This window comes from Panthera uncia, assembly GCF_023721935.1.
Source record: "Panthera uncia isolate 11264 chromosome B2 unlocalized genomic scaffold, Puncia_PCG_1.0 HiC_scaffold_24, whole genome shotgun sequence".
Lineage (NCBI taxonomy): Eukaryota > Metazoa > Chordata > Mammalia > Carnivora > Felidae > Panthera > Panthera uncia.
In genome coordinates, this window is record NW_026057580.1 from 23576715 (window position 1) to 23604617 (window position 27903).

The following is a 27903-nucleotide window of genomic DNA, read 5'->3' on the forward strand; positions in this document are numbered from 1 at the left end:
CACATTTAATACCTAGAAATGAAGACATGACCTTTGCCTTCACAATCCAAGGATGTCCAAAGAACACTATTCCCTACAATATGACAATTCACCCAGGCACATTTTATGGAACTCTAGTATGTTGCCCAATGGCATTCAGATGGTCACCACCCATAAAAAAGGGAACGTTTTTTGTGAGGTAAGGGAGTTGTATAATTTAATTCTAAGAAATACTTCAAAATTAATGTATTAATCTATTACTGAGTCCATGAGATCCACATGGGGCATCTTGCTTAAAAACATATACTATCAGTAAACTCCTGCCTAGAGGTAAGACAACTGATTTCAGTTCAATAATTAATTATTTAAGAAATCATTCACACAGGACCCCAATAATTGTAAGTTAACTAAACACCAATACTAAGGGTACTTTCACAGAGCCAGATCTGCTAGTCTGAAATACTACTTCAGGCTACTGGTTAGGGAGATTTGTTCCTGAAAAATGGAACAGGAAAAATGGAAAGAACTATGTGAACTCTATTAAGTGGCCAACGAAGGAGGGATGGGCTTTTCACTTAGGAACTGCCCACGAGGCATAGCACAAGGAAAGGCTAAGAAAAATGGAAATGTCATTTTTAAAAGAGAGAAAGAATAGCTACAAATCCAGGGAGAAAAATAATGCTGAAACATGTAATGTCTTCCTGAAGAGACAGAATTTATAATTCTAACCCAAGGACTTCCATTAAGGAGTAACACTCTGGTTCTCTAGGTAGTTAGCGTTTTCTCTTTTTTATTTTTATTTTTTTAATTTTAGAGAGAGAGAAAGAGAGTGAGTAGGGGAGAGAGGGAGAGAGAGAAATAATCTTAAACAGTCTCCATGTTCAGCATGGAGCCCTACATGGGGATCAATCCCATGACCACGAGATCATGACCTGAGCAGAAAGCAAGAATGCGACTCTTAACTGACTGAGCCACTCAGGTGCCCTGAGTTTTACTGTTCTTATTATGAGAGGATCCACCTTCATCTCTGGCCTCCCTGCCATCCTTTATCCATGTTCAGATCGGACCTGAGGTCTTTCAACACATTCCATTTTTTTTTTCTCTTGGCAAGAAGTTTTCCTTCCTTATCCAGTTAAGAATCAATTATTCCTCCCCTGTTATCTCTCTCTCTCTCTCTCTCTCTCTCTCTCTCGAAAATAAACACTAAAAAAAAATTATTTTTAAGGGGCGCCTGGGTGGTTCAGTCGGTTAAGCGTCCAACTTTGGCTCAGGTCATGATCTCACAGTTCCCAAGTTCCAGTCCCGCATCAGGCTCTGTGCTGACAGCTCAGATCCTGGAGCCTGCTTCGGATTCTGTGTCTCCCTCTCTCTCCCTCTACCTGTCTCTTGCTCTCCTCTCTCTCTTGAAAACATTTTAAAAAAAAGAATCAATTATTCCTTTTTACTTGATGTCTTTTTCTTTTGAAATGCGATAGCAGCTCTTAACTGTTTCCTTATTCTTAAGTAGAATTCTTTCAGTTTTTCCTTGATTAGTCTGCATTTATCATTTGAACTGAGACTGTGCAAACTCTTCCTTTTTTGGCAGAAGAGGCAGGGGTTGAAAATGCTATCAAGTAGAGATTCAAGAACTATTTGCCAGTTGATTTATTTTAAACTTTTTTTAAGTTTATTTATTTTTGAGAGAGAGAGAGCACAAACAAGGGAGAGGCAGAAAGAGAAGGAGAGAGAGAGAATCCCAAGCAGGCTCCGCAATGTCAGCTCAGAGCAAGAGGAGGGGCTCAAAACCATGAACTATGAGATCATGACCTGAACCTAAATCAGACACTTAACCAACTGAGCCACCAACATGACCCTACCAATTGACTTAAGTCAAATTTCCTGTTAATGACCCTCTTTATTTGCATATTAATCATCAGCAAAATCTAGGATACTAAAAGGATCTTAGAGAGTTTATTTTTTATGACAAAGCTGAAATACAGGTTTGGGATAAGAAGAAATGAGATTTGTGGTTTAATGCTGCATAAAAGTACAAAACATACTTAACATTTTAAATAAATAAAAACTAAGTTTCAAGACAAAAAAAAAAAAATCACTCACAAGATAAATCCAATGTGACTTTGTAAGGACCATAACACTGGTGAACGGGCCCCAAGAGGGAAAATAATCTCTTTTTCAGGTTCTATTATTTCTGGTAGGTTTTACTGGTTATTTTGACTATTGCCCTACTATTTATTTGCAAAAACTCAGGAAGGGTTGGTGTTGTTTCCATAAAATTGGGAGAATAAAGTAAAACACTAATTTTGGAGAGACGACCAATCAGAATAAAAATTCAATTGTATTACTGTAATAAAAGCTGATGCTCAACCTTTGTTAATTATATGCTACACACTGCTGTAAGAGATTTACATATGTTAAATTACTTATCCTTTTAATAATCCCATGACACAAGTAATTTCATTATTCCCATTTTCTGTATAGGACAACTGAGGCCCGGAGGGTTAGGTCACTTGCTTAAGGTCACACAGCAGTAGTGAAGATGTCACTTGAACTCAGCTAATGTAGGCCCACAGTCCATGCTCCTAAACACCACTGTCCCTGCCCACATTAAAACGCATACAATGATTAGAACCAGACCTGCGGACTGCTAGGAAACTTAACATGGAAAACAATTTCCAAATACATTACACGAGACGTAGGGCCTATTGTACAACTGTGACTAAATTCCCAATCCAGTTTCTTCTAATTTAGTTGAAACATTTGCACATTTTGAATTTTAGAAACTATGTGTTCAGCTGAAAAGCAATACTTACTTATGTTGAACTGAACTCGTGCCACAGGATTTTTGAGTTGTTGACAGGAGTGGAAATGTCATGGACTAAGCTAAAGCATCTCTGCATCTGGCCTCTCAAGTCGTGTAAGTATGAATAATTAAAGTAAGAAACAGTTGTGCTTGCAGAAGCAAGCTAATAGTTTAAGTTGCTCATCTGAAACAAAGGTCTTTGGAGCCCTTCACCTAGGCCCACATCCCAGGTATTCAAGCCCTTTTCTCAAAAATCCTTGTGCCTTCATGCTCCCCTGAAGACTTGCAGGAGTCCTGACCTACGACCTATTCCCTCCTCCCAAACCAACCTCTTCCCTCCCTCAAAACTCAAACACCCACTCACAGGCTAGAAGGAATCCACTTAGTCTGGGGAAATCTACATAAAAATGTGAATGCCCAGTGGCCCCTGAAATTTTCCAAAGGCTTTTGTATTTTAAACAGAGGATACTTTGATAGCTCAAAGAAATCCCTAATCAGTGGACTGATGAGGGTGAAACAAAGGAAGTCAATAGAGATAGATACAGCTGGAGAGGGGGAGGCAGTAATTTCAGAGGAAAGGATTAGTAAGAAATTGCTCCTTCCTAAAAAGAGGACAAAATGCCTTCTTTCCACTTCTGAACTAATAGCTCTAATATCAAGGTTAGATCAAATGTGGGAGTCTGCCCCCACAAACGTTCCTATGACTACTCAAGTGGAGAGAGAACCTGCCAATCACAAAGGTCTTTTGAAAGGGGGTGTTTGTAAATTGGGGATTGCCTGGATCTCCCATAGCACAACAAAGGCATTCCATCCCACACAAGTCAACTAGGAAGAGGGGTGAATCTTATTTGTTCAATGATTTCATAATTCATTAAATTAAAAAACTACCACCATTAAGCACTGTTAGACACTGGAATTTCAAAGGAGAATTTAGTTTTTATTAAATGTAAAGTGCTTGCGTAGAAAAATAATTCCAACAGGTTTATTGGATCCTCCCTATATTTGACATTAAGAATGCAAAATGAATTAGCTATTCTTTAAGGAACTCGCAATCCAATAACAGACATATTTCTATGCTTTTTATAGAGTTATAATGCCATGGTAAGTCTAAGTACAGGCTACAACAGTTAATTTGACCTAGTTTTCCAGTAGGGTTGTCCTATCTTTTGGAAACTCAGAGAATTCTAAACAGATGACTTTCTTTATCCTAGAATAAGCATTTACCCACCTACCCACACAAGAATTTCACCTCAGTTTCAGTCTCAGGCCTCAACTATCAGCTCCCAGAAATCTATTTCTGGTTAGCAGGAATACTAGATCTGTTTTTCACAGGTAACTCTATTTGATGGTTATCTACAAAACTTTCCAGAGAGCATCAAACAAAAATGTGCATTAAGTCTCAGTTCAATCTATAAGTAAAAACACTTGATCTGTTTTAGTTCCAGTTCTGCTGATCTAATTAAAACCCTATTAATTCCCCAAGCCAGAAATTCTCTAAAGGAAATACAACTCAGAGTGTTGCTAGGGATTCTGTTTTTCACATGCAGGTCCCTGATGTGGGCTAGGAACCACCTCCAGGGGAAAGAGCCCTAAAAGGATGGAAGAGTATGTGTGTGTTCCTGTTCTCCTGCCAGATTTTCTGAAGAAAATGGAAAGCAGATCGGGAAGGCACGCCAACTTCAAGATTGGTGGAAAACTGCAATTTCACTTAAAGTAGTAGGTGGCAATAGTGTGAGATTATGACTAAGAAAATGAACATGAGGAACACATGGAACTTGGAAACACTGGATATCAGAGGCTTTACCAGATAAGACAAAGGGTGCTCTGGAACTTTGCTGTAGAAACATATGTGAATAAAAACTGATGTCACTTCAAGACACCTAACAGATCACTAATAAAGATTCAGAAAGCATCAGAGGCATCTGATGTCTCCCCAAAAGAAGACAAACCTTAAGATACCCTAGGGGTGGCCAGAACCTCCCTGGGAGTCAGGAAAGCACTCTGGGCTTTGAGAGGTCAGATATAATGGGACTCTCATTTCCATATTATATATCTTACAGATCAAATAATTCTTATGTATAATATTTCAAGTTGAATTTATATATATACACATATGTGTGTGTATATATATATATATATATATATATATATGTATGTATATACATACATACGTACATACATACACATAAGCCCTGCGTGGGGCTCTGCACCGACAGCACAAAGCCAGCTTGGGATTCTCTCTCTCTGCCCTTCCCCACTCACTCAACCCCCCCCAAAATAAATAAATAAACTTTAAAAGGAAGAACACTTAGATTAACTTACCTAAATGCCATTTAAAAATACTTTATAATAATAAATTGATTATAATATACTGAAGTCAAATTCCAAACCAAATAGATTTTCTTTAAATAAAATAATGAATGTGTACTTTTATTTCTTAAATTATATTTGTTTCTTGATTTTAATGCTAGGCCTGGAGTGTGTCATGAGCTATCACATAAAAATGGACAGGAGAAACATGCATAAAAGATAGGAAGAATTAAATCAGATGAGCAGTTTACAATCTAAAATTTTCAGTGATGGTGACTAAAACACTTAAGGAAATTCCATCGAAATGAACATCAGAATTCATATTTATTGCTTGGTCACCTCAGGCAATAAATGATAATACACAAAACACTCTTTTTGGCTAGGGAGTCATACCTGCTTCCAAGTTAGACATCATTTTTATTTAAGTGATACTGTAAAATACTATTAAAAGAGTAAGATTCACATAGAGTAGACAAACCACTTAACATCTCAGTATCAGGCTGGGTCTAAGTGATGCCACAGTAAGTATTAACTTACACTTAATCATTCATATTTAATAGCATAGAAACATGTTCAAAATATTTAGTTATATAAAAAGTAACTAGTTGAGAAATAGTATGCACATCATGGCTCCAATCACATAAAAATGTATAATACGCAAATAAATATGTAAATGTTTATATACACATACACACAATTAACATATATACACACACAAATCAATATATGCAACTGGAAGATGTGCATATATGAGTATCACTAATAGACCTACTCCCCCAAAGTGATTATCACATAATTAAGTAAAATTAATAAATCTCTATATGCCTGTTTTTTAGAATTAGACATCAAACATAATGTTGAAGTCAATTTTAATATTTCTACTTCAGTTTTCTATCTGAAAGTCATTTCTTTTTATTTTTTAAAAAAAGTTTTCTAATGCTTATTTTTGAGAGAGACACAGAGAGAAACGTGTGAGTGGAGGAGGGGCAGAAAGAGAGAGAGAGAGAGAGAGAGAGAATGAATCTGAAGCAAGCTCCAGGCTCTGAGCTGTCAGCACAGAGCCTGACGCGGGTCTTGAACTCACAAACTGTGAGATCTTGACCTGAGCTGAGGTTGGACATTTAACCAACTGAGCCACTCAGGCACCCCCTATTTGAAAATCATTTTGACAAGCTGAGAATTTGGAACACATCTCAACAAATGCCCTTTCTTCATTTTTTATTAGATTGTAAGGAGGTATGGTTCTTGGTATCTGGCAGCAGTCTTTAAGGGTGGTGGGAGGGAACCAGATAAACCAGCAAACAAACTAATAAAGTTCCCTCACTTTACTGTGGGCCAGGGGAATCAGTTCTAGGTTCAAAGGCACTTATAGATTAGAACATGCTTTTTTAAAAAAATCACTAAAAGTCAGGTTTTAAACTGTTCTAAGACACTAGGTAGAAATTTCAAAAAAGGGTCAGTGGTGCCTAGGAATTTTGCGCATTTGCTCAGCTCTTTTGTTTGTGGGTTTTAACAAGAAAAGCATGTTAGGCAGTACTCACTTTGGGGCCTTGCAGTCCTGGTTTTCCCGGAGGACAAACACAGGGAGCTGGAGTAGAGCCTACATCACTGGGACCGTTGAGGCACTACAAAGACAGAAATGGAAATAAACAACAAATGTGGGAAGACACATACATATGCATGTGTACACAGGTATGTGTATGCACCTGCATGTCTGTGCGAAATGGTAAAGGTATCTCACACTGACTTTCCAATTTTATTCAGACCAATCCAATACGAAATTCTGAATCACAAAAAGCTATGAAAACGAAATACACTCCAATGACATAAAAAATGAGTTCTATTTGTCTAATATACTCACAGTTGATGGAAGCAAGCTAAACAGTCCCACAGTACAAATACTACCTTAAGGAGAATAATAGTTTCCAGGCCTACCTCACCATTCTGAAAGAAAAGGAAGAACAAATGGGTTTTAAAAGATGCTTTTAATTTTTTCTAAATTTTCTTCCTAATTTACAGATATTTCATTGTCCAGGTTCCAGATACATGAAGTATTGGAACCGGCAAGAGTTAAAACATTTGCTTGCAACTATCCTTAAAAAAAAGTACCTATTTGTACATGTTATGGTAACATTTACAGTAGGATAAAGTAAGGAAATGAACAACAATGACGAGTGAAAGGAGTAAACGAAAATGCCAAAGCAGCTTGGTATAATGGCCACTCAGGAGCAAAAGTACCTCGGTGAGATTTATATGCCCCCTCGAACTTTCTGGAAGTCATTTAAGAACCAGAGGAAAAAGCCAAAACACATCTGAGAAAGTCACAAATTCCATACATTAAATTTTATGCCTTTTACTTTAGAACTTCTCACTCAACAATCTGTTTCTCAGTGAATAACACATGATTTTAAATAGGTTAATAATCTTTCCAAACAATAATAAATTCAATCAGAAGATAAGAAAGTGGGAATAAGATGCAAAAGGCAAACAGGCCTCATGAACTCACACCTCAGAGGAAGGGAAGAGACATAAAAACACAAAACAGTGGCTGTGAGGACTGAGAATCCACCATTTAATCCTGGGTTTTCATGATGTGGAAGGGTAATGGTAATGGCCATCACATCGATGAAGAAATATCAACAAATAAGTATATAAGATGGACTCTCAAATGCAATCACTCATTAGTACTTTTAGGAGAGATTAGAGATTCATGTTCTAAGCTATAAATATCTAAAATAAAAGTTACGGTGTTTAAACAACTACCTATCTAAAAGACCAAGAATGAATTATTTCTAAAAGGTTCCATGTTGGATTTTATTATAGATCCTTCATAGGCACTGCTCCACATCCTCAAGTTTTCAGAACATGTGGATTTGCAGATTATTCAGTTTGATAGGAAAAAAGGAGATAATGACAGTATGACTTTACAAACTAAAAGAACTATAGCATGAGCTCAAATGTCACTGGAAACTTTTACAATATTCTGCCTTATTTGCATTACAAATATATATGTGTGTATATATATATGTATGTGTGTGTATATGTGTGTGTATGTACATATATGCATATATATGTATATGTATATATGTGTATGTATATGTACATATATGTATATATGTGTGTATATATATGTACATATACACACCACACACATACACACACACACACACACACACACACATACACATAGGCTCAAGGAGAGAGGGATTGATTACACACACACACTAGGAGCAGACATATATAATCAGACTAATATTTTAGCTTATAATTATTTCCTCCTAACACATTAATGAATATAGCTACATAAATAGAAAGTGGCTTATAACCTAGAAACAAGAAAATCTTACTTAGGTAACAACAACAAAAAGAAACCTATATATTCCTTATGGTTTGAGAAAACGTGCTGATGAACAGGAAAATCAATCACTTCCTATTCTTCAGAATTATGCTGTGTGGGGTATTCTGTCCACACATTTAATGAAATATAGAAATGTATTTACACTCTAGATATTCAGACAAAGAATCCTATGTTTTTCTAGAGCAGGCCCAGCCCTGCTTCACTTGAGTACTGGAAATATCACATGCTGAGATGTGTAAAAAAATACTTCCTTGTACTCTTCCATTCCTATGTGTACAGAGATACATTATAATTTTATTTCAATTATGAAATATGTTTTAATCAATGTAACTTTATTTGCACTGACAATTAACAAACAAATTAATGCTGTATATTTAATTAAGGTTCACACATTATCTGTCATTTGTTTATTGCTCTGAAAGTACTGAAGCAACACTTGGGGGAAAATAATCCATCCTACTCACAAATCCAGGAATCTCGCATGCCGTCTCTCTGTTGTTCTGTTCTGGGTCACAGTAGATTCGCAACTTCTGGACATCAAACTAGGAACAAAACCACTCAAGTTAAAATTGAGGCACAAGCTAATGGCTTAATAAAAGCAACCCAAATACATTAGCTGTTATGTAAGGTTTAGCACTCAGCTAAAACATAAAAACACTAAATCTGAATACCTAAGATACAGTTTAAAGATGTGATGCAACATAATTCATAAAAAAAACTCTAGCACTAAAAACAAATCTCTGATGTCCTTCAGGAACCCAGTGGAGCTTTTATTATTATCTCTGTATTAAGAGCTAGTCTAGAGAGCATTTCCTAGGACACTTAAAAGCTTTCCCAGGCTTTCTGTGTTTATCCTAAATCTCTGCAACATTTCTGATTACAATAGAGTCGGCTTAAGAAGTCATCTTTCATTTCAGACACTTAGTTGATGGCATGGAGTGTTATGTGATGAGTAGGCCAAACACCTGTTTCTATTTAAACACTTACTACAATTTGACATGTAACATTAATACAGAGAGACCATGTGCGTAATTTGGATGTGACAGTCTTCCCTTAATAGAAACACAGTGGGAAAGACACACCTTTTCAAACAAAGCATTTTTCAAGAAATGGCTATCTTTTTATACACACACTTCTCAAACCACAGATAGATACTCCAGCTTCAAAAATATTCAAAAATATCAAAAATTAGTTTTAAGAAGAAAGAACACCAAGATGAATTCATCTTATTGTATCCTCACAGCTGCAAACAAATTTTATAGCCCCTACTCACAGCTCCAATCTTACATTTTCTTTTCCAAATTCGTTATCTCCTGGGAAATATGAAATTAATGTTTCCTAAGAATGTAGAATTCTACCCTTAACCCAGGGGAACATTTTTCTAAGAATTCCTATAAAATCTATTAAGTCTAACTTTGCATTTTAATACACACTCAAATACAAAATCCCACTAATAAACTGAATACATTTTAAGTGTCTTAAAGGAATTAATAATTAAATCAAATGCAGTTAAATGTCATAAATACTACCACAAAGGACAGCAAGAGCTCCACTTTATACAATGCAAAAAGCAAATCATCGTTCATCTACCTGAACGGTTTCTTCTTTCCCAGAATACTTTCCAATTTGAGTTTGCCCGCTGATGAAGATCCCTAAAACTGGATGTAAGGGCTTGTTTTCAATCTGTTGATCATCGATATACAGAGTTACATCTTGTTCTGTTACTAAGAGACGAATTTGATGCCAGCCTTCATCAAATAATGTCTATAGGAAGAAAGTATGGAACATTCATGAACAAAATGCTAACCATCTTTCATTTTCTTTGTTCCCATTCCTTCGCTGCCAACCATAAATCCATACCACATAGACGGTCTGTACTATATACTAATTCACCTTGACCCAAGCTGGACCTTAAAAGCTACTTATTAATTAATCCCCATTTTCCATTACATATTCATTACATATTAGTAGATGTATCAATTTCCTGAAGCAATTCCTTCAAGGTCACAAAAAAAGTTCCTTATGTCTGAATCCAAATGGCTTCTCCCATTCTTCATCCTATTTACTTCATTGCAACTTTGCACCCTTAACGAGTCCATCTTCCTTGATATCCTCATTCAACTTCCATGATTCAAACCATCTTGATCATCTTTCTTTTTCTCCATTTGCTTATTCTGTTTCTTCAAAGGCTCCTCTTCCTCACCTGCCCTTTGATGAGGTCATTCTCCACAGGTTTGTCATTGACCTTTTTCATTCTCCCCTTTGATTATCTTACCCACTTCTACAGGACAATTATTACTTCGATGGAATAACTCCCATATCTACATCAACAGCCTGGACCTCATTCCTACATATGGGACCTACAATTCTAATACTGGCTAGTATAATTTTACCAGGATATTTCACAATCAGCCTGAGAGAATGTGTAAGCAAAATGAACTTGAACTATCCCCAAAACTTTCTTCCTTTCAGTTTCCCTCAGATAAGAACATCTTCAGTTTCTAAACTGCAACAAGTGTCTTTACCTCTTGCCCTCCCCTCAGTTCCAATAATAACCAGATGCAAAGTTCTACCAAATATGTCTTTTGACTCAAATTCACTTCTCCCCTTCCATTCTCATTACCATCGTTTAGGTTCATGGATATCTTGCTTTATCTAAATAATTTTCAAACACATCTCTAATCCTGCTCTCTCTAAGCCATTCTTCATACCTCTACTACCATTAATCTCTCTCACTAGAATTTCATCAAGAGAAGATACCACATCTTATTAATTTCTGGATTCCCAGGACCTATGCCAATTCCAGGAAAGAAATACAAGTATTCTTTGTGAAAGCAAAAGGAGGAGAGCGAGCTGCTTTGACTAGGGCACACCTATTAAAGACTTTTAGATGGAACCCTGTCATCCACTGAATGAAGTCTAAAACCCTGTGTATGGTTTCCAGGTCCCCATAAATTGAGTTCACACCTTGTTAGCTCTTTCTTTCATGTATCTTATACTCCAAACACAGGGGTCACCACTTTCTACCCTTTAAATAAAAACCCTGCATTTTATTATACATGATTACTCAATACTGAAACACCGACTTACATATCCTTAGCTCTCTTCATCAAAATCCTATTCGTTCTTCAAAGTCCCATCCAAAAAGCAGCTCATTAATAAGTCTTGTCCACATTTTGTATTAGAATCTACCTTTCCCTCTACACTCCACTAATACTTAGTACTCCTATTAGATATCAGAGACCTTCAATCTTCCATTATATATAAGTTCCTTCGAGGTATGAAATATGCCTTATTCATTTGTGATTTCTTACAGAACCTAGCAATTTGCCTTTAATAAAAATAAAGTTTTTAAAAATTTAATCTGCTTACCATATGAAATTGCATAGATGCATAATTTCATATACAACCTTGTACACTTCCTAAATTATACAATATAGTGTTAGACTACCATAATTATAATAACGACCAAAACATAACTGTTTTTATCGCTACATCTGTATTCCGAACATATTTGACTTGGAAAATAAACTTTTATTTTTAGTTTATCAATTTTATTAAATACAGCTTCCTTCTGGGGAAACAAAATGTCCTCCCAATAATTGTGAATTCTTTACCCATTATCTACCTGTATTTGATGTTCTAACAAATGTCTTTATCTCAGCATTTTGTAGGACATGGTAATGTAAGGACAACCAACCAGACTTTGAAACTGACAAGACTTAACTTCAATTCCTGATGTCAACACTTACTAGCTGTGTTATTTTGAGGTGGGATTTAATATCCCTGCATTTTTTTTTCTGTCTGTACAATGAGAGCAATACCTTCTTCCTTGGGTGGATATTATAATTACACGCTCAGGGCATCTAGTAGTAGGCACTCAAAAAATGTGAATTAGCCCCACCCCTTAATCCCATTTAAGAAATAATTTTCCTTCAGGGCACCTGGGTGGCTCAGTAGGTTGAGAGTCCAACCTCGGCTCAAGTCATGATCTCACTCCTCATGAGTTCCAGTCCTGATGTCTCACAGCTCAGAGCCCTAGAGCCTGCTTTGGATTCTGTCTCCATCTCTCTGCCCCTTCCCTGCTTGCACTCTGTCTCTCTCTCTCTCTCTCTCTCTCAAATATAAATAAATATTGAAAAATTAAAAAAAAAAGAAACAAATTTCCTTCATCTGTTGCTTTTATTCAGTAAAGCAACATTAAATTATGAAGTCAGTATCTTTTCAGCCATGTTAAAATTATGGCTCCCTTCCTCCAAACACACACAAACCTGCTAATACCACCATGAATACCACCATACTCATACCCAGGCATATTTACCTTAACTTGGGAGTCAGCAAAGGTGACCACCTGTGAGCCATTAATTATGCTGGTTGTTGTAAACAGTAATGTTTTATCCACACCATTTAAGGTAACTGCTATTTGTGGCCTTCCATCAATGGTTAAAATTCTCCATAAATCCCACATTTTCTTGACCTTAAATCTCTGAGTGGAGACAAATACATATGATGGAGGAAGACCTTCTGGGAAAACATTGCTAGAAAAAGAAGAATATGCATAAGCTTAAAGAATTCTCAACATATCTACAGACATACCAAAAGAAAAAAGAAAAAAAAGAAGTCAGATCAACACATAATGTCATAATGTTTACCTTGTGAATTCTGATAAGTCAACTTTAGCTGTTACTTCATATCCTTTTATCTTTGTTGGTGAAAGCAGGATTCTTTTCTTAACCTTTTTCTTTACTCCCAAGCCTAAAAGAATATCAAACCCTTTCTCATCACGAGCTGCGACTGGAATTCGTGTTGGACAAACAGATTCTACAAATCCAAAGCAAAAGCAGTAAACGTTAATTAGTCACAGATTACTTCGACAAAGAAAAAATGTCAAAGGAGAAATATTAGAGAAAATAATAAAATCTGCATATGCACACAAATGGATGTAAATGCATTGTCTGAAAAAATATGCAGGAATGATTTTGGCATTCGAAGTCTCAAAAGTCTTTTTCCCCCTAAAAAGGGATAAAAGTAAAACAGAAATATAAAAGAAACACTTGCTAATGTATTGTTTTAAGAACAACACCATGTTGATGTTTTTACTTCACTATTTTGAACACGAAGCAACCTGATACCAGTGGGGTAGGAGAAGACTGGAATGGCATTCACAATTCTCATCCAGTATTTGGTGTTAATTTGTCACATGACCTTGCAGAATTCTAAATTTCTTGGATCTAGGAGATGAACTCTAAGATTCCATTCTTGCATTCACAGCATTTGAGGGGTAAAAAAAAGTAGGTGTCGTTCTTGATATTCTTTCCAGTTTAAGCAGTTAATAATTCCACAGTTCAAAGCACATTGTTTCTATTACTCTGGAAAAAACTGTGGGTCTTTTCTGTTCATGAAAGTACTCAAAATGAGGCTATTATCTCATCTATTATTAACTATATTATTACATTAATCATATTTATAAATAAAGACTATTTCCTTAAGAAAAATCATTAAGATTTCTATTATACAATCGTCTATATGTTATAAAAATATGGCATGCTTTTTGCTGAGAAACTAGCACCTAAAATTACGTGGAAAATTTTACATGGTTGAATGCAATTAAGCTGTTCTGTAGATATGTTGCAGTATTTTCGGATTCTTCCAAAGTCCTCATATAACATACATATTGAGCATGACTGCTTACATTTTATAGAGCAGCTAACAAAATAAAACAAGAACTCCACTAAACATACTTTAAAACAATCATTCTTACACAACATTAAGAAGAGGGAAAAGTATCATATTTACAATACAATAAAAAGTAATGAGATGGATTTTATGAGCCTAACACATACAGTCATAACTTACACCATAGAATATTGGAAATAAAATAAAGGTTTGATAGAAATAAAATAAAAAGTATTCCTGGAAAAGGAGGGACATTTTTCTCTTCGGGTCTTAAGTTTTGAAGTGACCCAATGAATTACAACCTTCTTTCTCTGGTAAGCTTGGACCTAACTTATGGGGAGATACAGGAATGAGGCAAACACGTTGATCCAGTGAGCTTCATGAGACTGCACACCATGATTAACCCCCACACCATCCCAGCAACGCAGGGCTCACTTACTCCCTCTCCCACCTCAGAAGCAGGGTCTGACCATTAAGCTCATACATGGTCTACAGAGGAAGCCAGAATACACTAGCTCCCCAGGCTCACTGACTCAAGGAGAAGAAAACCGAAGGCACGCTGCCAACCATGACCGGTGACGTTTAACAAACTCACTAATCTGAAAACTCATTTTCTCATTCACTGGTAAGGAGCTAGAAAGGGATGAGAGAGGTCAGTAGAGTCAGTCTAGTTGAAGTTACTCCCAATGAAAACATGAACAGCAGGGAATGTGTTCCTAATAACACTATATTCTAGAGTTTAAATCATAAATCAATCAAATTAAATAATTCCTGTCATGATGCAGGGGTTCTTTTTTGGCAGGCAGTGGGGAGAGGTATGCAGAACAATATATGAAGCCTCATTTCAGATGCATTTGATTTAAAACTACAAAAAAAAAGAAGGTCAGCTGGAAAGAAAATGTGTGAAACATTACATCATAAGAATATTTAGATCTGAATTACTCCTTTGATTTGCTTTACAAATGAGAAATTCTAAGATGTTAGATAAAGATCTCAGACTTCAAACAAGAACCTTAGCTTTAGACTTAAGCCTCTCTCTTAACCTCTCCTGAACCTCTGGATTATCATCTGTAAAGTGGGAACAATGATCTCCTTCACAGGGATTGTCTGAGGATCGAATGTGATGTATGTGAAAGTGCTTTGTGACTCCAAAATGGCCCATAAGTGCAGGGGATAAAGCAATTACTGTGTTCATTCTTTTGCTATAACAAAGTCCTTTACACTGTATTGTAATCCCCACAATTTCATGGGGGAACAGTGTAGCATGGCTTGTGAAATCAAGAATGTACCATACAGCCATGTTTTCATTACTACCTAGCACATCTTATTAGGAAAAATGTATTTAACTAACTATATTTTCTTGAAGGTAATTTTTCTCCCCAATTTGTTCACCTGTAAGGAGAACAGTAAGATATCTTAATACATGGGAACTGAAAAAAAAGGTAGTTGAGATGCTCCGATACCAGTATTATGTTTGTATATACCTAGTTATAGGAAACTGGTAAAAGAAGCTTCCATACATAAAATGTTATGTTTTATAGATGGAGCAATTATTTTATGTATGGAACAACCAACAGTTCTGCACAAACTTCAGCAGAAACCTAGGGAAATAATTTCCCCCATTGTGTAGAAAAAAGGAATATATGCATAAATATATAAACCACATCTAGAGAGAAGTATGGAAACTGGAAATAAGAACTGAAACGTGGAACTTATTCTAAATACGAGGCAAGTCAAATGCTAAGAGAGACTCGGTTGGGAGCCTGTTATAACACCCACAATAAGTAATTAGAACAATCTAGACATACCAAGTTATTTTAAAGGAATGCATTCAGGAACAAGGGTAAACAAAACAGAAGACCTAACTTCACAAATGATTTCCTATACCAACTACACAGTTTCAATTTCATTTTACACTTATATGTTCAGAGTATTCAGAATAGGAATGCTTTCTGGGATGAGCAAAGATTACTCTATTTCTTTTAAACACTAGGGTCCAGCAATGTCTGCTTTTCAGTTTGGATGGCTTATTTTTGCTTTTCTTTCTCTTGCCTTTGGGGATAATTATCTAGAAAAATGTTGCTAGAGCTGATATCAGAGATATCACTGACTATATTCTCTTCTGGCAATTTTGTGGCTTCAAGTCTCACATTTAGAACTTTAATCCACTTTACTTTAGAATGGAAGAAGATATTTGCAAATGATATATACAATAAAAGGGGTTAATATCCAAAATTTACACAGAACTTATAAAACTCAATACCAAAAAACAAACCAATTAAAAAATGGACAAAGGACATGAATGGACATTTTTTTCTAAAGAAGACATACAAAGACATGAAAAGATCACTGATCATCAGGGAAAGACAAATCAAAAGTACAATGAGATATCAACTTACACCTGTCAGAATAGCTAAAATCAAAAAGACAAGAAATAACAAGTGTTGGTAAGGAACAGTGTAGAGGACAAGGTAAATTGGTACAGCCACTATGTCAAACAGTACGGAGGTGACTCAAAAAATTAAAAATCAAAATGCCATATGATCCAATAATTCTGCTACTGGGTAGTTACCCCCCCAAAAAACAGAAATATGAATTCAAAAAGATTAGATGCATCCCTATGATTGTTGTAGCATTGTTTACAATAGCCAAGATATCAAAGCAACCTAAACGTCCGCTGATACATGAATGGATAAGGAAAATGTGACACACACACACACACACACACACACACACACACACACACACGAATATTACAGAGCCATAAGAAAGGATGAGATCATGCCATTTGCAACAACATAGATGGACCTAAAGAGTAGTATGCTAAGGGAATTAGGTCAAAGAAAGACAAATGCCATATGATTTCACTTACATGTGGAATCTAAAAAAATTAAGTAAAATAAAATGAAGAAATAGACAAAAGACAGAATCAGACCTGTAATTACAGAGGACAAACCGATGATTGCCAGAGTAGAGGGAGGTAGGGAGATGGTCAGTACAGGTAAAGGGGAGTGGGAGACATAGCTGATCATGTTTTAATAGTGTCATATAATGGCAGATGGTAGATACACTTGTGGTGAGCATAACATAATGTATAAACTTTTCCAACACTATGTTGTACACCTGGCCTTAAAATTATACTCAAATCAAAAAATTTTTAAATGATCCATAGAACACAGAAAAAAATACTTGCTTTTCTATTAAATCTCAGGGCTTAGTAATATAATACAGTCTTACCAAGGTCATAAAAACATGTTTTATTTAAAATTCTGCCACAGACAAGGACACAAAACCTATGTCTTGAGTCTAACTAGAACAAATTCCAGCTATACTTTTCCACCTATAAGTTAACATCATAGGAACACTAATGAATACATTATTCCAAAATATATCTGGCCTACTTTCTAAGTGCCTATTTAATCTAATTCCACATTGCCACATTATTTATATGTTGCCCCTCTCCAGAAGTCAAATATTTTATTCAGAACAAAGGAATTCTATCAAGATCTGTGGTCAGAAACCAAAAGTAATTTTACTGATCCACACCTGATAGTCCAATAAAATAGAGTTGTCTTTGGGGCCTCTGGTGCAGATCTGTGTGAGCCAACTTCTTAAGACTTCCCGGATTGAACTTGGTTTTAATGATAAGGCAAACATGAGTGTATGTCCAATTGATACACACCCCTCAATGGTATTCAGAGGCAATTTAATACATTTGCCTTTCTGAATGTCTATTATATCATGTACTTTAATATCATGCACAGGTTCATTAAAAGAAAGTACAGTCACCATTGTTTCAATTTAGTACCAAGGTACTAAATCACATCATATTAAAAATATAATAATATATTTAATATATTAATTATATTAATAATTAATAATTAATTAATGTAACATAGTAATATAATAGCAAATAATAATAAATACAACAAAATCACAAAATCAAAATAAATTATGGAAGCACAGAGCCTCTTACCAAAGATTAGTTAAATAAGAAAGAAGGTAGCCCCATCATCACACAATTTCTTTTCTCATTACAGATTGAATAATTTCATTCTCCTTCACCATCAAGTAACCCCACTGCCTTGAAATCTAGGTTAATTTAGAGTCAACAGTTCTCATCTAAGGAAGATGTCTGCCAGATGCATGGCTGACAGGCAATGGGACACAGTAAGTACAGATTTCAGCGGTAAATCAATGAGAACAAGAGACTCTTATTACTCTTTAGTATAACTTGTGCACCAACCAGACAAGTCAGAATCTTTTGCACCATTAAGCAGCCTCACTGATCATAGAATATATTATTTTTAACAATAAGAAAAATACAAAAAGTAAAAATCATTTTTGGCTTAATAAATAGTTAAGAAAGTACAATTTTAAAGTCTTACAAAATTATACAAATAACTCATCTGGTTTTGCCATTTTTCATTGTAAAAGCACTGATTATGTAATGGAATGAATTTTCTTGGTTATTCCTGCTTGAATACTATACATGGAGAAAGGGTAATGTGTTTTGCCTTTACACACCCAGACAATAGTATGTGTATAATTCCTTTACCTCATTCTTTACTCCTTGTTTCATTTTTAATTTGGCAGAGCTTTTGTAAGATATTGCAGTTATGTATCATTTTAACATACACACCATTGCTTTTTTTTCCTTAACCATCTTAACATGTCCCTAATGTTCCTCCTATACATGGATATTAATGTTCATAAAACATGACCTTTATCACCAAAGTTAGAGTCGCTACTTAACTCAAGATCACACTTCAAGAAAGTGATGTTGACAAAGTTAGGAATCAAACCCAGACCCGAGTTTGACTCCAGAGACTGGGCTGGAGCACCATATAATCATACAGCCTCAGGTCTATAGAAAAAAAATCAGCAGACAGTGCTTTACTTTAACAGACATTGTATGGAGTTTTTAAAAATGTTTTTATTAAGGTACAATCTACATTCAATAAATTCAACTGCACATCAACCGGCACATATTTACATGCTTATATAACTAGTACCCAGATAAGACAAAGAACACATCTAACACCATAGAAAGTTACCTCATGTTCCTTCACAGACAATAACCACCACGACCAGAGGCCACCACTGTTAGGATTTCTATCATTGATTAATTTTGTCCATTCTTGAACTTAATATAAATAAACCATAGAATATACTCTTTTACTTGGCTTTGCTTGATCAACAAACATCTGTGGGATTATCCATGTTGTTGCACCTAACGGTGACTTGTTCTTTTTTTGTATGCCACTGTATGAATTATAGTGTATTATGATGTATCGATCCACTTTTATGTGGGCAATCATTTGAGTTGTTTACAGTTTTTGACTATTTTTAATAAAGCTGTTATGGACATTCTTGCAGATGCTTTTTGGTAAATATATGAACTCATTTCTCGTCGTCATGTATCTGGGAGTAGAACTGTTGTTTCATAGGGGATCTATATGCTTTACTCTAGCAGACGATGCCACAAGCTTTTCCCAAGTTGTTGTACCAATTTTTTATCTCTACCAGCATGTCTGCTGCTACTTTAAAAGGATGGAGGTGTTATGAAAATGAAATACATAATTAGGGGACAGAGATTATACATGATATTTCAAATAGAGAAAAGAGGGGGGGAATGGGCTATCCGTACAAGCTTTAAACACTCCTAATGAAAATTATTCTGAATATTTTGCCTTTCATTCCTTTCCTAGTCATAATTAACTCATACAACTGCATCTAGATCTAATCATAAACACTAACAGCAAGATCTGTATGCCATAATTTGTCTATTTTCTAAATCATGCCATAATCATTCTACTTTTCCAATGAATAATCAAATATCACTTCTCACATAAACTATAAGCTTACTGTGTTTCTTTATTTGTAGCAAACATAGCTCTTGCCTCTCTAATTAAATGGAAAATTCTTATTTTGGGATATACCCTAAGTCCCTCACAATGTAAGTTCCCTTCAACTCAGATTAGATTCAAATCCTTTCAATCTACAGATAGAATACAAAGTGATTCCCCTGATGTTTGTTGAGATTTTATGGAGTGTTATACTCAATCCTTTCCTATCCATGAAACTTTATCCCACCTCCCATCCCCCATTTCTTCCTGCCCAACTTCAGTGGTCAGAAATTCATACTGTATGTATACCAATAGTAAAGAGGAAGAATGTAAGTCAGTCAGTTTTATAAGAGAGCAGAGAAGTTAATCACATACATGTTATAAAATCGTGAAAGCTAAAATACTGGCCACCTCCAAAAATATCTCAGTTGTCCTGGCCATGATTGTTGATATGTGTATCCTTACCCTTTGTGACTTCTAATGAAATACAGGTAGAATTATAGAAGTAGGATAAGGCAATGCACTAGGCCACTATTACAAAGCACTGTAAGGCTTGAATTAGATCCAACAATCTCTAAGCAAAGAGCAGTTATACAAAGTATGAGCAGCTTTTGATGGGAGGAAAAGAAATTCAGAAGTCCTAAACATCATTCCAAGTTAAACTGCATTATGGTAGAAAGCACTAGCAGGAGAAGAGCCTCTAAGTTTTATCACATGTAAGATACCAAAGTTCCACTCAAGCAGGCACTGGGCCTCTCTTTCTGTCTCTCTTTCTCACTGACTCACTCAAAGAAGATAAGGCTGAAGATGAATAGTTAATTATCTTCTGACATCTGGCCTTTGGCCCCATTTGAGCAAGTCAACATAATATACTCTCTTAAAAAATAAATTTCCTGCATCATCCAAAAGACAAGATGGCAGGAAACAGAACAGTAAGAATACACAAGTAGTTTTTGAGAGACTATTCTTTACCTGAACCTGTGCATAGTCAAGCTCAACATACCTAAATTAAAACATGGGTCCTAAAGCCAAGTAATTCAAGCCACAGGCTGCTGGATGCTCTTAAAGACACCTAAGGAACCTGATTTACTCAAAAACAGAAGAGTGATGTCAGCAAGATGGAGGAATAGGAAGTCCCAGCCCACATTCCCCCAATGACACACTGATTTAACAATAATATACAGACAAAAATACCTTTACAAAAACTCCGTATTTGGGTTGCGAAGTTGAAATATCCCAAGTGAACACAAAGCTAAGAATAGCCTCATTGAAACAAGTAATATGAGTAATTAACTGTACCCACAACATTCCCTCCCCCAAGCCTGTACGAGTAAGTGGCCGGAGAGAAAGCCCAGCTTATATTGTCCTTGGGTGGAAAAAAGAAGAGTGAAGCATGCTTCCAGGGGGCTTCCCAAGAGACAGGTTTTAGTCTCACCTCATTTAGAGCACTGACGGAACCAGAATCATTTAGATGCCTGGAAACTGCTGAAAACAAAAAAGGGTCAGTTGCAGGTTGGAGGAGGGAGCTTTTGTGGCTAGCATGGCTCAGCATGATCAAGAGAAACATACAACTGGAATCTTCTCCCTCCGGAGAAAGAGAAAATAGTGGAGCATGTATCCAGCACTCTAGCTTTTCCAAGGGCTACCTGAGGAAATGATACTGCTCTTGCCTAAGCATGATGACAGGGAACCAAAATACTTTGGATGCCTAATGCCCACTGGGAACAAGGTGGGGAAGCTTATGGTTACAGAACTAGAGAACTTAAAGAGGTACAAACAAATACTAAAGGGAGTGAGAGATTATGAGCTCCTGGAGAAAAAAAAATAACAAGCCTCTCTAATTAAGAAATTGCTCACTCAATCCCAAAGAAACGGCATCCCTCCATAAAAAGGCTTCAGAGATTCCCTCAAATCTCTAGACAAACTAACTGATGAGGGACTTCCCCTGTACAAAGACAACTGGTAAAGATTGACAGGGATGACTATTTTTTTAAATGTGTGGATCCCAAAACAAAGCTGTAAGGTACACAAAGAAACAGGGAAACATGATCCTATCAAAGGAATAGAATGACTCTCCACAAGCAACCCTAAAGAAACGGAGGTGTATTATCTGACAAAGAATTCAAAACAATCATCATAAAGATGCCCTATGAGCTCAACAAAATGATGGCATAAACAAAATGGCAATACCAACATAGATATAAAATATAAAGGAGAACCAAAATGAAATCTTAGAGCTGAAGAATGCAGTAATTGAACAGGGGGAAAAAAAAAAAAAAGAAAGAAAAAAAAGAACTGGAGAGACTCCAAATCAGACTTGACCAAGCAGACAAAAAGAATCAGAAAACTTAAGGATAGGTCATTTGAAACTATTGGGGCAGAGGAACAAAAATTTAAAAGATTGAGAAAGACTGAAGAAAGCCTAAATGACTTCTGGGACACCATTAAATATACCAAATACATGTTATGGGAGTTTCAGGAGAGAAAGAGATGGGATTTAGTTAAAGTAATAACCAAAAACTTCTCAAATATAGGAAATGAAATGTACATCCAAATTTAAGAACTCAAAGAAATCCACATCAAGACATAATCAAATTGTCAAAAGAGAGAGAGAGAATTTAGAAAGCAGCATGAGAAGCAACTTGTTATATACAAGGGTAGCCCCCCCACCCCATGACTATTGGCAGATTTGTCAGTAGAAAACTTTCCGGCCACAAAGGAATGGGATGATATACTCAAAGTGTTTGCTTAAAGAAAAATACTGCCAAATGAAAATACTATATCTGGCAAAAATGTTCTTCAAAAACACGAGAAAAATAAACAACTTCCCAGCTTGAAAAAAGCCTGAGGGAGTTCATCACCACCAGATCGACATTATAAGAAATATTAAGAAAGTCCTTTAAGTTGAAATTTAAAAACATTAAACAACACAAAAGCATTGCAAAATATAAAACTCACTGGTTAAAGTAAATATATAGACAAATTCAGAATACCATAATACTGTAACAGTGGTATGTAAGCCTCTTTTAACTCTGAAATAGAAGTTTAAGAAAAGTATAAACAATAACCATAACTGTAAAAATATGCTAATACAGTGTACACACACACACACACACACACAAATATAAGATGTTGTAATTTATAACACCACTGACAAAGTGTGAGGGGGGCAGGGAGAAGCAAAAATATAGAGTATATGTGAATGAAATTAAGTTAATAAGTTATCAGCTTAAAATAGATTGCTATAACTACATGATATTTTACATAAGCCCCATGGTAACCACAAAGGAAATACCTATACAAGATACATTTAAAAAATAAGAAAAACATCAAAATATGTCACTACCAAAAAAAAAAAAAGTCAACGAAAGACAAAGACAGAAAGAAAGAAAAGAAGGTACCAAAAAACATATGACTGAAAACAATTAACAAAATGGTGATATTAAATCCTTCCCTCTTGCTATTTCAGATGTAAATGGATTAAATTCCCAAATAAATTGCTGAATGGAAAAAAACAAGATCCAACTATGTACTGTCTATAAGACATATACTTTAGGACTGTGGAGACACACAAGCTAAAAGTATAGGGATGGAAAAAGATACTCTGTGCAAATAGTAATCAAAATACAGCAAAGGTGGCAATACTTAGACAAAACAGACTTTAAGTCAAAAATTCAAATGACACAAAGAAGGACATGATATAATGATAAAGGAGTCAATTCACCAACAAGACATAACAATTACAAATATATAGGCACCCAGTATCATGCCACCCAAGTATCTAAAGCAAACGCTGCCAGAACTGAAGAGAAAAATAATAGACACAGAAAACACAGTCATAGTAAGGATTTCAATAGGCCACTTCCAATAATAAACACAACATCCAGACAGAAGATCGAAAAGGGAACACAGGACTTGAACAATACTATAGACCAAAAGGAGCTAACAGACATATACAGAACATTCCACCACATATCAGCAGAATACACATTCTTCTCAACTGAAAATGAAACATTCTCCAAAACAGATCACATGTTAGGTCAAAAAATGTCTTAACAAATTTAAGAAGACCGAAATCATACCAAGTACATCCTCCAATCACAACAGAATAAAAACTAGAAATTAATGATAGGAGGAAAAATGGAAAATTCACAAATACGTGGAAATTAAACAACATGCTCTTGAGTCAAAAAACAAATCAAAAAAGAAATTAGAAAATATCTTGAGACAAACAATAACTAAAATACAACATACCAAAACTTTTGAGATGTGGCAAAATCAGTACTAAGAAGGAAATTTATGGTGATAAAAATATACATTAGAAAGGAATAAAGATCTCAAATAAACAACTTAACTTTATTCATCAAAAAACTAGAAGAACTAAGCCCAAAATTAAGAGGAGGAAGGAAATAATCTATTTTAATAATCTTTAAGATAATTAAGATTAGAGCAGAAAAAGACTTGTAACTAGTCAGGATATTGAATCAGTAATCAAAAATCTCCCAACAAAGAAAAGCCCAGGACCAGGTGTCTTCACTGGTGAATTCTAACAAACACTTAAGGAATTAATGACAATCCCTCTCAAACTCTTAAAAAAACTGAAGAGGAGGAAATACTTCTAAACTTTTTTTTTTAATGAGGCCAGCATTGCCCTGATACAAAAGCCAGATAAAGACACTACAAGAAAACTAAAGGTCCATATTCCTCATGAATACAGATGCAAAAATCCTACACAAAATACTAATAAAATGAATTCAACAGCATCCTTGAAATGCAAAAATGATTTAACCTAAGAAATTAATGTGATACACCTCATTAATAAAGCATAAAAGTTACGTGATCATCTCAATATATGCAGAAAAAACATCTGACAAAATTCACCCTTCTTTCGTGACAAAAACGCTCATCAAATTAAGAAGGAATTTACCAGGGCGCCTGGGTGACTCAGTCAGTTATGCATCTGACTCTTAGTTTCTGGTCGGGTCATGATCTCACAGTTTGGTGAGATGGAGCCCTGCATCAGGTTCTGTGCTGACAGAGCAGAGTCTGCTTGGGATTCTCTCTCTCCCTCTCTCTCTGTCCCTCCCGTGCTCATGCTGTCTCTCTCTCTCTCAAAAATAAAATACAAAATAAAAAAGAAGGAATTTACCTCAACATAATAAAAGTCATATATGAAAAGCCCACCGTTAACATCATAATCAATGGTGAAAAACTAAAAGTTCTTCCTTTAAGATCAGGAACAAGACAAGGATGCCCACTCTTGCCACTTCTATTCAACTTAATATTCAAAGTACTAGCAGAGGAGCAAAAGTAATCAAATACTAATGAATAAACTTAACTAAGGAGGTGAAAGACTTGAATGCTGAAAATGACAAAACACTGCTACAAGAAATTGAAGAAATCACCAACAATAGAAACATCTCACGTTCACAGATTGGAAAACTTAATATTGTAAAAATTTCCCTATCACCCAAAGTGATGCATCTCTATCAAAATCCCAAAAGCCAGACACAGAAGAACAAACACGGGATAATTCCACCTTTATGAAATACCTAAAGGAGTCAAACTCCTTACAACAGAAAGTATAATGGTGGGCTGCCAGAGTGGGAGGAAGAAGGAAATGGGGAGTGGCTGTTCAATGGGCACAAAGTTTCAGTCACGAAATATGAAAAAGTTCTAGACATCTACAGTATGACACTGTGCTTGTAGTTAACAATACTGTAGTATACACTTAAAATGTTTAAGAGATTAGATCTTATTGGTTTTTTACAACAATAAAAAAAGAATAGGAAAAAAAGAAAAAAATTAGACTCTCAGACAGATAAAGAAAGAAATCATTGCCCATTATAAAAAGATCATCCTGAAATAAGGAATGTATTGTAGAATGCACCTTCAGGGAAATGGTAGTCTATGAAGATGAAATAATCCATGTGAGAACAAAGAGGTGAATAATATTTTGCTCAATGTGGATCAAATCACAGCAAGAGTATAAAGGTGAACAATATTAGGAAATGGTAATCCTATATGATAAGCACCTCAAGGTAAAATTTAACCATTTGTCAAAAAAAAGGAAACTGTCAAATGATTCAAATACAAATTACATGATTAGAGCAATGCATTAATCATACTTTAATACAGTTATTAAAAAGTCAAGTTCAAAAAAGCTCATATACTGCTCTAAGTACAATTTCAAAAAACCACATTTTCAAAGATGGCTATTGTACAGCATGTTTGTGAACTAAATAGACACAGACATTACTTACATTCTTTCTTTGAGTGTGCATGAAGAGTTTTTTGGCAAGATTTCCAATTTAATTTTTTTTTTTTACAGACTGGACATTTCTGCTAAAAGAATTTTTTACCCCTTTTAAGCACAGCTACTCTTTCATGTGTAATTAGAATTTTTTAAATAGAATACATTTACCAAAATACCTATCTACAAAAAATCTCTGAAGTAGTACAAAGACATATTTAATCAAATTTTATTTTAGGATACAAAATAGTAAATTATCACCATGAAAAATCTATTTTAATAATAATATATAGCTAGCTTCAAAACCACATAATTCTAATATGACAAAGCATTTAAACATTTATGTATGTCAAATTATTTCTCAATACGACTGGGAAACAAATCTACACCCCTCTGTTCTGTTCAAGATGACAAAAGTCAACACAGTCTAACTGTTAGAGACATTAAAAAAAAAAAAAAAAAAAAACTGTGATGACCTTTTCTACTTGATATAGTACCTTTTTATTTTTTTTTATTTTTATTTTTTTTTTAACGTTTATTTATTTTTGAGACAGAGAGAGACAGAGCATGAACGGGGGAGGGGCAGAGAGAGAGGGAGACACAGAATCGGAAGCAGGCTCCAGGCTCTGAGCCATCAGCCCAGAGCTCGACGCGGGGCTCAAACCCATGGACCATGAGATCGTGACCTGAACTGAAGTCGGACGCTTAACTGACTGAGCCACCCAGGCACCCCGATATAGTACCTTTTTAAAAGTTTGATTAAATAAAATGCTTAATTTCTATACCTTCTTAAATAATATAAAAAAATGATTAAATGTTTTTTCTGTACTATACACCCAAAGCAAATTTGAAGAAAAAAGAGAAATGAAACTTTTTCTAAGCCACAATCATTTAGAAATATTTCTATGAAATGTGAACCAACCTATTTTTGAAGATTTTGTAGGTAAACTGGGGGAAAAAAAAGCCTTTGCATGTTACACAAATATTATTTTTAGGTATATTGTATATTAAATGACTATAATATTAAAAATAAAAGATACAAATTACTTTCCCCCTAAGTAATATGAACATAAGCATGTGTATATCCTAATAGCATTAATGTTTACTAAAAATACAAACTTTTCCATTTCCATGGAGTTATCATAAACACAAAGTTAGATTTCATGGAATGATATAAAAATAACTGACTGATAAGTACTATATTTTCAAATGTTCTCTCACTAACCATAGAAATTTAAGTCTCTCTCAAGTGCAATTTTTAACATTTTTCCAGAGCTTTAATAATATTAGTAATTTGGCCTTTGTTTTTGGAAGAAATGGGAGATTCTCATTCAGAATTCTGTACAAGAATATTCACTGTTATTTATAGAAAAACTTAGAAATGAACTAAACACCATCAACTGATGACTGGATAAAGAAGATACATCTTCTTTATCCATACACACAGACATATACACATACATACATACAATGGAACCTTCCTCAGCCATCAGAAAAGAATGAAATCTTGCCATTTGCAACAACACGGATGGAGCTAGAGTGTATATGCTAAGTGAAATAAGTCAGAGAAAGACAAATACCATACGATTCCACTCATATGTGGAATTTAACGAAACAGATGAATACAGGAGAAACAGAGAGGCAAACCAAGAAATAGACTCTTAACTATAGAGAATAA

At 35.1% G+C, this 27903-nt stretch overlaps 1 protein-coding gene across 4 annotated transcripts in view; it reads right to left on the minus strand.

Moving 5' to 3' along the window:
• COL21A1 (collagen type XXI alpha 1 chain) overlaps positions 1-27903 on the minus strand; it is a 170118-nt gene that overhangs the window by 88507 nt on the left and 53708 nt on the right. For all 4 annotated transcript variants that reach the window (XM_049653848.1, XM_049653845.1, XM_049653846.1 and 1 more), the window contains exons 4-8: positions 13100-13268; positions 12769-12985; positions 10038-10211; positions 8912-8989; positions 6631-6714 (exon numbers count right to left, since the gene is read on the minus strand). In XM_049653848.1, coding sequence (XP_049509805.1) covers positions 6631-6714; positions 8912-8989; positions 10038-10211; positions 12769-12985; positions 13100-13268 — 722 coding nt within the window. The remainder of the gene's footprint in view (positions 1-6630; positions 6715-8911; positions 8990-10037; positions 10212-12768; positions 12986-13099; positions 13269-27903) is intronic.